Source organism: Eimeria necatrix, genomic scaffold (genome assembly GCF_000499385.1).
Source record: "Eimeria necatrix Houghton genomic scaffold, Enh_scaff308, whole genome shotgun sequence".
Lineage (NCBI taxonomy): Eukaryota > Apicomplexa > Conoidasida > Eucoccidiorida > Eimeriidae > Eimeria > Eimeria necatrix.
The window spans coordinates 30,001-38,770 of NW_013653619.1; the positions used below are offsets into that span (position 1 = coordinate 30,001).

The following is an 8,770-nucleotide window of genomic DNA, read 5'->3' on the forward strand; positions in this document are numbered from 1 at the left end:
CTAGCTAGCTAGCTAGCTAGCTAGCCAGCTAGCTAGAGAGTCTGCTGCGAGTTTTTCTTTTCAGGAGTTCGGACAGAAGTTCCCGCAATGCTGCCCTCGGAAGCAACAGTGCAGCGCAGCGGCGCTTGGGTAAACGAATTGGGTCTATATGCCACCTTGTACTGACTAAATTGCAGCAGCAGCAGCAGCAGCAGCAGCAGCAGCAGCAGCAGCAGCAGCGGCAACAGCAGCAGCTGCAGCAGCGGCTGCGCAAGGGCTGTAGATGTCGCACAAGTTAAGAAATTAATATTCGATTTCGTTGACTCGTGGTCGAAGAGCCCCAAACTCATGGGCCGTCCTTGCATGCATTTTGCATGCATTTTGCATGCCCTTTGCATGCATTTTGCATGCACTTTGCATGCTTTTTGCATGCACTTTGCATGCATTTTGCATGCACTTTGCATGCATCTTGCATGCGCGTTGCATGCTTTTCGCATGTATCTTGGGCGTCATTTGGGGCTGTCGAGCGGTCTGCGGAGCGGCGAGGGGCCCCCAGTAAAGGGGGCCCCTGGGTAGGGTTTGGGGGGCCCCCCTTGAGGGAAAGACTAATGGGGGGCCCCCCTACTTTGGGTACAGGGCGAGGGGGGCCCCCCTCCATGCCTTGAGTCCAGTCTTTGGGGGCCCCCCTTGGGTACAGGGCTACGGGGGGCCCCCTCCTGCCTTCGGCTTTGGGGGCCCCCCTTTACCTTGGGTATAAGGCAAGGAGGGGGGCCCCCCTGCCTTGGAACCAGGCTATGGGGGGCCCCACAACCCCCTTGGTTATAGCTAGGGGGCCCCGTTGCCGTGGGTACAGGTGGGGGGCCCCCTTGCCTTAGGTGTAGGTGGGGGCCCCTTTGCTTGGGTATAGGCATGGGCCCCCCCTTGCTTGGGTACAGTAAGGGGGCCCCCTTGCTTGGGTACAGGAGGGGGGCCCCCTTGCCTTGGGTATAGGTGGGGGGCCCCCTTGCCTCGGGTATAGGTGGGGGGCCCCCTTGCCTTTAGGTGGGGGCCCCTTTCCTTGCCTTTAGGTGGGGGGCCCCCTTGCCTTGGATATAGCGGGGGGCCCCCTTGCCTTGGATATAGGCGAGGGGCCCCCTGCCTTCAGGTGGGGGCCCCCTTGCCTTCAGGTGGGGGCCCCCTTGCCTTGGGTATAGGTGGGGGGCCCCCTTGCCTTGGGTATAAGTGGGGGGCCCCCTAATTCCTTGCAGATTGGGGTTTGAGGTAATGTCTGCTGGTGGCTTTGAGCTGCACCAAGTTTTATTGAATATCTAATGCAGATACCTTGCGGCGGCGGCGGCCTTAGGATCCTCTAGGGTTTAGGGTTTAGGGTTTAGGGTTTAGGGTTTAGGGTTTAGGGTTTAGGGTTTAGGGTTTGCGCGATGGACACCGGGGCTGTGGTCCGCCGTGTTCATTGTAGGCCTCAGGATCCGGGGTCGCCAGTGCTTATTGCCAAGCTTAAGAGGGCTAGGGTTTAGAGCTTAGGGTTTAGGGTTTAGGGTTTAGGGTTAACTGCTGGAAACGCGCAGAGACAATCGAACACATTAATTATTTCAAATGCTTCTTCTGTGAACTCAAATGCACTTAATGTCTTTGAATTATTTTAAACACATTTAACACTTTTGGTGAATTAATAATGGACATAAAGGGGGCCCCCAGATCCTCGGGGGCCCCCAGATCCTCGGGGGCCCCCACATCCTCGGGGGCCCCCACATCCTCGGGGGCCCCCACATCCTCGGGGGCCCCCACATCCTCGGGGGCCCCCAGACGGACTGCAGCATCAGAGAGCGGTCTCTTCTTGCTGCTGCTGCTGCTGCTCATGGTGGTGGCTGTGCTGCTGCTGCTTTTGGTGGTGGCTGTGCTGCTGCTGTTGGTGATGCTGCTGATGGTGGTGCTGCTGCTGCTGCTGATGCTGCTGCTGCTCTTGGTGGTGGTGCTGCTGCTGTCGATGGTGCTGCTGCTCGCTGTGGTGGTGCTGCTGCTGTTGGCGGTGAGAGCGTTGCTGCTGCTGCTGCTGGGGCTCCTTGTGGTGCTGCTGCCCCTGTTGCTGCTGCTGCTGCTGCTGCTCGTGCTGTTCCGGCTGGTGCTCGTCGCGATCCTGTTGCTGCTGGTGTTCCTGCTGCTGTTGCTGCTGATTGTGGTGCTGCTGCTCTTGGTGCTGCTGCTCTTGATGCTGCTGCCCTTGGTGCTGCTGCTCTTGGTGCTGCTGCTCATGGTGCTGCTGCTGCTCGTGGTGGTGGTGGTGCGGCTGCTGTTGCTGATCTTGTTGCTGCTGCGTCTGCTCTTGCTGCTGGTCTTCCTCGTGCTGCTGCTGCTGCTCCTGCTGCTGTTGGTCTTGCTGCTGCTGTTCCTGCTGCTGCTCCCCTCGATGGTGATGCTGCAAGTCTACCTGCTGCCGGTGGGGTTCCTGCTGCTGCTGCTGCTCCTGCTGCTCCCCCCGCCCGTGCTCCCCCCCCAGCTGCTGCTGCTGCTGCTGCTGCTGCTGCTGCTGCTGCTGCATGCGCAGCCTGCAGCCAGCCCCAAAGGCTGGCAGCAGCTGCATGTAAGCCTCGAAGCCCCGGGTCACCTGCGTGGGCATGCAGCCCGTGGGGAGGGCCCCCAAGGGGGGCCCCCCTTTGTGGGGCTGCAGCAGCAGCAGCAGCGGGAAGTCCCTTTCAGGGTTTAGCTGCGCCTCCGACAGCAGCTTCGGCTGCTGCAGCAAAGAAGGCCACTTCCCCTTTTCCCCGTTTGCTGCAGTGGGGGCCCCCCGGGGGCCCCTGGAGGCCGCCAGCTTCCCGCGGCCCCTGCGGGGGGCTGGGGATTTGTCGGAGTCTTTTTTATTTTTGTTTTTTCTTTTGAAGAGGCTGCGGCCTTTTCTTTTGCTGCCTTTCTCCTCTCCCGCTGCTGCTGCTGCTGCTGCTGCTGCTGCTGCTGCAGCGGGGGCAGCAGCAGCGGCTTCGTCGCTGCTGCTGGAGCTCAGATCCACAGAATTGCGGCCCCTAGAGCTTCTTCTTTTTGGCTTCTTTAAGATGCTTTTGAGGCTTTTTCTTCTTTTTGCTGCTGCTGCTCCTTGCTGCTTAGCTGCTGCCTCATCGGGTGCTGCTGCTGCTGCTCCTTCTGCCGCTGCTGCTGCGCCTTCTGCTGCTGCTGCTCCTCCTTCTGCTCTCGCTCCCTCTTCTGCTGCTGCGGCTCCTCCTGCTGCTGCCTGTCCTTCCGCTGCCGCTGCTCCTTCTGCTGCTGCTCCTGCTGCTGCTGCCTCTCTTTCGGCTGCTGCTGCTGCTGCTGCTGCTCCTGCTGCTGCTGCTGCAGGCGCCTCGCTGTCTTCACTGTCTTGTGCTGCAGCTGCTTCTCTTTTTTTAATTCTTCCTCCAGAAAGGCGTCTTCTGCTGGAAGCAAGTCTTCTTTTTCTTTTTGGTTTTTCTTTCTCGGTTGCTTCTGCTGCTTCAGTTCTTGCTGCTGCAGCAGACTCTTTGCTGCTTTTCTTTTGCTCCCTTTTGCTTATTTTCAGGCCGCGGGCCCGCGAAAAAATCAACCTCCTACCCTTCCGCTTGCTGCTGCTGCTGCTGCTGCTGCTGCTGCTGCTGCTGCTGCTGCTGCTGCTGCTGCTGCTAAGCGTGTAGGATCCTGACCTCCGAGAGATCTTGTGTTTCCGTTTCACCACAGGGCCCTCCTCGGGGGCCCCCTGGGGGCCCCCCTGGGGGCCCCCCTGGGGCCCCTCCTGGGGGGCCCCCTCGGAGGCCTCCTGCGGGGCCCCCTGGGGGGCCCCCTGGGGAGCCTCTTGGGGGGCCTCCTTGGGGGCCCTCTGGGGGCCCCCGTGAGGATCCTCTTGAGGAGGCCCCTGGGGGGCCTCCTTGGGGGCCCCCTGAGGGGCCCCCTGGGGCATGTCCTGGGGATCCCCCGGCGGGGCCCCTAGGGGAGCCCCCTGGGGGGCCCCCGTAGAGCGATCCGCGGCGAGCTGGAGCCCCAGAGAGTCCCCCAAAGAGGGTACTGGCCCCTGCACGACCCAGCCGTGCAGAATAGTGCAGAAGGCCAGAGTGGCGGCCAGCCGGCGCAGGTGGGGGGCCCCCATGGCTCCCCCTAAGCCCGTACTGCAGCAAAGGGAGGGGGGCCCCCGGGGCCCCTGGTGGCACCCCACAGCCCCAGGCAGCAGAAGAAGCAGCACAGACCCGAAGTGCAGCAGCTTGGGGGGAAGCAGAAGACAAAAAGAAACTAAGACCGGCGCCGACAGCAGCAGATTACCGCGCGTTCAGATCCGCCCCCGAAGGCCTTCCTGGGGCTGCACACAGGGCCAAGATGTGCTTTAAAATGCATTAATTTTTAAATATTTCTCTTTTAAAATCCCTAAACAATTGCGAGAGGATCGCAGTGTGAGGCCCTGGGGAGCCTTCGGGCGGGGCCGCCCAGGAGCGGGCGATCGCAGCGTGGGCCCGAGCCGGGGCTGGGGGCTGGTTTCGGCGGAGTTTCGAGGGTAAATGGATTAATTTTCAATAATTAATTAATTAAAAAAAGTATTTTTAACAAAATTAGGGGGAAAATGACGTGTTCGGGGGCGAGATGCTGCGAAACGCCGACAGCGGCCGACAGAAGACCAGCGGAGCAGTCTTGAACAAGACCTTCATGGGCTGCTGCACACGCCCGATCTCTTATATTTGTTTGTCTTCAAGAAAAATAAAAACAAATAATAAAAAATATCCTTTCATATGCTTGCTTAAGAAGATGCCTTAGTGCGCATTCGTGCACGACTTGTGCAGCGGTTCCTGCAAGACAGCGGCGGACTTATCTGAATGACCAATGGGCTCTACGGTAGCTGCGCTTTATATCTCCAATATCATCTTATCGAGACTTTTGAATTATTTTGAAATTTATTTTTCGTGAAAAGCCTGCAGAGGACAGTCTCTTTCGCGGGGAAGTCAGGCAGGGTCGAGAGCGGAGAAGGCACTGCGGCTTTCGCCATAAATTCCACTTTGAACAAATCCAGTATGTTCAATTAAACAAATTGAACTTAGGACAAAAAAATTGGAATAAAAGTGGTTGTTTTTATTGTCTGCTGACAGTTTCTACTGGGGTGTATAGTGAGCTACACAGAAGCATGCTTGCTTGTGAACTCGACTTTGCTGGGAACTCCCACTGAATGTCGCGAATTAACGCTCGTATGTTTCTGAAAAGTTGAAACAAAGCATTTTGGCAATTGTTTTTCGTTTTTGTGCACTTTGTTCTTTATAATGGGAGAAATCAGTGACCCACAAGTTCCGCAGCCTCGGCAGTCGCTGCTGCAGCTGCGGGCTCTGCGAAACACAGCCAGCTCCCAATTGGAAGAGCTGAGCGTCTTAAGAAAAGAAACGGATGTTCTTGAACAAAAACTCCGGTCAATTCTTCGCGAAACTGCGGCTATTCAGGCAGATCGCCGAGCAGCAGCGGCAGCAGCCATTCGGCTTGTCCACGCCAACGCCACCAGGGAAACAGAGCGCAGAGTTCTTGAAATGGAAGTATCGGCTTTGAAAGCTGAGCTTTCTTTGCAAAAGAAAGAGCTGGAGGGCCTGGAAACTTTGTGGAAAAAGCGCAAGTAGGCTTTTTTGCAAAACCTGAACGAGCAGCAGCCGCAGCCCCGCGCGTCGATCTCAGGGCGGAGCTCATGGCGGAATGCGAGCAGCTGATGCTGCATTTAAAATCCGACTTCAAAGAAAAAGTAAGATTTGTTTTTTATTTTCAATTCGAATTAGTATTCCCCTGCTTTCCCCGCGAAATGGACTCCAACTGCAACTCCGATTCTCCCAAACAGCAACGGAGCCAAGCCGCTGATCTCGCCTCCCAAGAAGAACAACTTCGCCAAAAAGTTGAATTTAAAATCAAAAACAATTCGCGTTTGGCGGCTGAGACCGCCGCCCTTAGGGCTCAGAGCCAGGTAAGCAGTTTCGCAGGAAACTTCAAAAACTTGAACGCGGAGGGCGAGTTGCACTCGAAAAATGGACAAAAACTCGAAATTATGCTTCTAATTTTGCAAATTAGAAACATAAATTCGAGTTTTTGTCCATATTTATTCAAATATTTCACTTTTTTTGAATTTTAAAAACCATTTTGAGCTTTTTTCCACTTTTTACTTCCTCAGGAAGCTGCAGCGCAGCGCCGCCGCATTCAAAACGCAGCCCAAGCCCTGCAGGTGAGGCTTTTGTCTTTGTCTTTTCTTTTCCAAAAATTTAAAAACATAATTAATTAATTGTCAGACAACTTGGGGAAATACAAATATTTATTAAAGTCTAAAAGACGCAGCTTTCCCGTCCCTGGGGGCCCCCAGAGGGGCCCCCAGAGAAGCTCCTGGGGTTTCATTCCTCTTGTGGGGGCCCCCCAGACTTTCTTAGGCTATATTGCTTACTTCCTTGCTGCGGCGCCTTGCTATAAAAACCCTAAACCCTAAACCCTAAACCCTAGCTGCAGCAGCGCAGCAGCAGCTTTGCCTTCTTCCCCTTTCACAATAAAAAAAATGTTTTAGTTTTCGGGAAGCATCAGTGAGGTACTGCTTTGCAGTACCTCTTTGCTGCATGCAATTAGGGTTTAGGGTTTAGGGTTTTAAATAATTTAAAAGCTGAAATAAACCCTTTCATCGCCTCAGGTTTTTCTAAAAAGGCTAAGTACTGCTCTACTTTCCTATAAAGCCGTTGTGGGGCTTTTGAGAAGCCTTCAAGAGCTACAAGAGGGGCCCCATGGGGGCCCCTGGAACTCCTGCGGGGCCCCAGAGGAGCCTTTAAAGCCATTTGGGGGCCCCCAAGGGGGCCCCCAGCGGCACCGTGGGGGCCCCCAAGAGGGCTGAGGGGCCCCCTGTCTGAAGACTGTAGTTACTTAGGGGCCCCCAAGGTCCCTAGCAGCAGCCCGATGGCTCTAGGGGGCCCCCCACTGTTGTTGCAGGGGCCCCCCGGGGGGCCCCCCGGGGGCCCCCCGGGGGGCCCCTTGGGGGCTGGGAGTTCGTTTTGCATTTAGTTTTCACTCTAGCTGCGTTTCGAGCTGCAGCAAAGGGCCTTTTGTGTCTTTCAATGAAACTGTCTTTGCAAATGGAGCTTTAGGGGCCTCTAAAGGACTAAAAGTTTGGCCGTGGTGTCTTCAGCAGCAAACAAATCCCGAAAACTCGGGAGCGCTGCAGCGCCGCGAACCTGCTGCTGCTGCATGCAGACTCTTCAGCGCAGAGGAATTCGGGGCCTCCGAAGCTTCGCAAAAGGCCTGAGGGAATATAAAGAGAAATATGAAAAGTAAGGGAGTTTTTTGTTGCTGCTGTGCTGCTGCGGTGGGACCTGCAGGCTGCACAGGCTGGCGCCACAGCGCGTTTCGCAGCGTTTTCCGGCAAAACGAGCTCTTAAAAACGTGTTCTTAGGCTCGAAAAGACGCAAAATTCAAATTAATGGCGAATTGAACTTTAATTTGGCTTTAAAAGGCAGGAAAAACGGGTCGTTTCAGCTTGAGGTGGGGCCCGGGCGGCGCTGACGACTGCTGCGCTGTGCCCACGGAAACCCAGGATATACAAGTGTGGATTTGTTTATTTTTCGCGGAAAAAAAGAGAGAAAAATGCAAATGAATTAAATTTGAAGAATTTAAGAGGCTCTGAGGCGAGGAGAAAGCGGGAATAAGGGCCCCCTGCGGACGCAGACAAGGTGCAGCAGCAGGAGAGCATCCGCTCACGCAGCAGCAGCAGCAGCAGCAGCAGCAGCAAGAACGTCGTTTTCGGGTTTTGCCGGCGCCGAATGAATGAAAGGGATATTTCTGTTGCATTTACAACTGAAATTATCTCTTTTAACCTGAGGGAGCGAAGGAAACGAATGCCCTAGCGGCAGCACTGGCAGCGCGCCAGGGTGAGTTAGTGCCTCTCTACCTCTATTTCTGCCTTCCTTTTAAACCCTAAACCCTTCAAAAGTCTCTTCTTTATTTGTCTGCGGGGGTTTGCGGTTTCTATTTCGTTCCCTGCTGCAGGAACTGCCGCCGCAGCCGCCTCAAGTCGAGGGTTTAGGGTTTAGGGTTTAGGGTTTCGAATTTAGGGTTTGCTGCAAGTTCCAGGGAGAATCCGCGTTGCTGCATGCGCTACTGCCTGACCTGCTGCTGCGCTTTCCACAACTCTTGCTGCGTCTGCCTGTGCTAGCTCGCGGCCCCACAGCGGCAGCAGCAGCACATGCTGCAGCAGCAGCAGCATATGCAGCAGCAGCAGCAGCAGCATACACAGCAGCAGCAGCAGCATACACAGCAGCAGCAGTAGCATATACAGCAGCGGCGTACCTAGCAGGTGCACATGCAGCAGCAACATATACAGCAGCACCATATACAGCGGCAGCATATGCGGCACGCGCAGCACATGCAGCAGCAGCAGCAGCAGCAGCAGCATATACTGTAGCAGCAGCAGCAGCGCCGGCATATACAGTAGCTGCAGCAGCAACAGCATATATAGCAGGAACAGCAGCATATACAGTAGCGGCTGGAGAAGCATATACGGCAGCAGACACCGCAGCAGCAGCAGCATATACAGGAGCAAGTGCACAGCAGCAGCAGCAGCAGCAGCAGCAAGTACAGCAGCAGCAGCAGCAGCGCATAGAGCAGCAGGAGCGCGAGAAGCAGAAGCAAAATGAAGACCCCAGGCGGGGGGGGGCCTCCGGAGGGGAGCGCAGGCGCTGCTGCACCCTCAGCAGCAGCCCCAGCAGCAGCAGCAGCAGACCCTGCAGCAGCAGCAGCAGCTCCCGCAGCAGCAGCAGCTCCCGCAGCAGCAGCAGCCCCCGCAGCAGCAGCAGCCCCCCCCGCCCCTCCG

General features: G+C 56.1%; 3 protein-coding genes across 3 annotated transcripts in view; 2 read left to right on the plus strand and 1 right to left on the minus strand.

Moving 5' to 3' along the window:
- The window catches only part of ENH_00041650 (hypothetical protein, conserved), a gene marked incomplete at both ends in the record, with an annotated part of 2,087 nt that extends 1,922 nt beyond the window's left edge, over window positions 1-165 (plus strand). The window contains one exon of the mRNA XM_013580805.1: window positions 65-165. Within this exon, the coding sequence (XP_013436259.1) occupies window positions 65-165 (101 nt within the window). The remainder of the gene's footprint in view (window positions 1-64) is intronic.
- A 1,630-nt stretch (window positions 166-1,795) lies between these two features.
- Window positions 1,796-4,063, minus strand: ENH_00041660 (hypothetical protein, conserved; the record flags this gene model as incomplete). The annotated part of the gene is made up of 1 exon (XM_013580806.1): window positions 1,796-4,063. One exon carries the CDS (start codon window positions 4,061-4,063, stop codon window positions 1,796-1,798), a length of 2,268 nt encoding a protein of 755 aa, XP_013436260.1.
- Window positions 4,064-5,216: 1,153 nt separating this feature from the next.
- ENH_00041670 (hypothetical protein, conserved) lies at window positions 5,217-5,561 on the plus strand (the record flags this gene model as incomplete). Its single annotated transcript, XM_013580807.1, has 1 exon — window positions 5,217-5,561. The coding sequence occupies one exon, from the start codon at window positions 5,217-5,219 to the stop codon at window positions 5,559-5,561; it is 345 nt and encodes a 114-aa protein (XP_013436261.1).
- Between the last annotated feature and the right edge of the window lie 3,209 nt (window positions 5,562-8,770).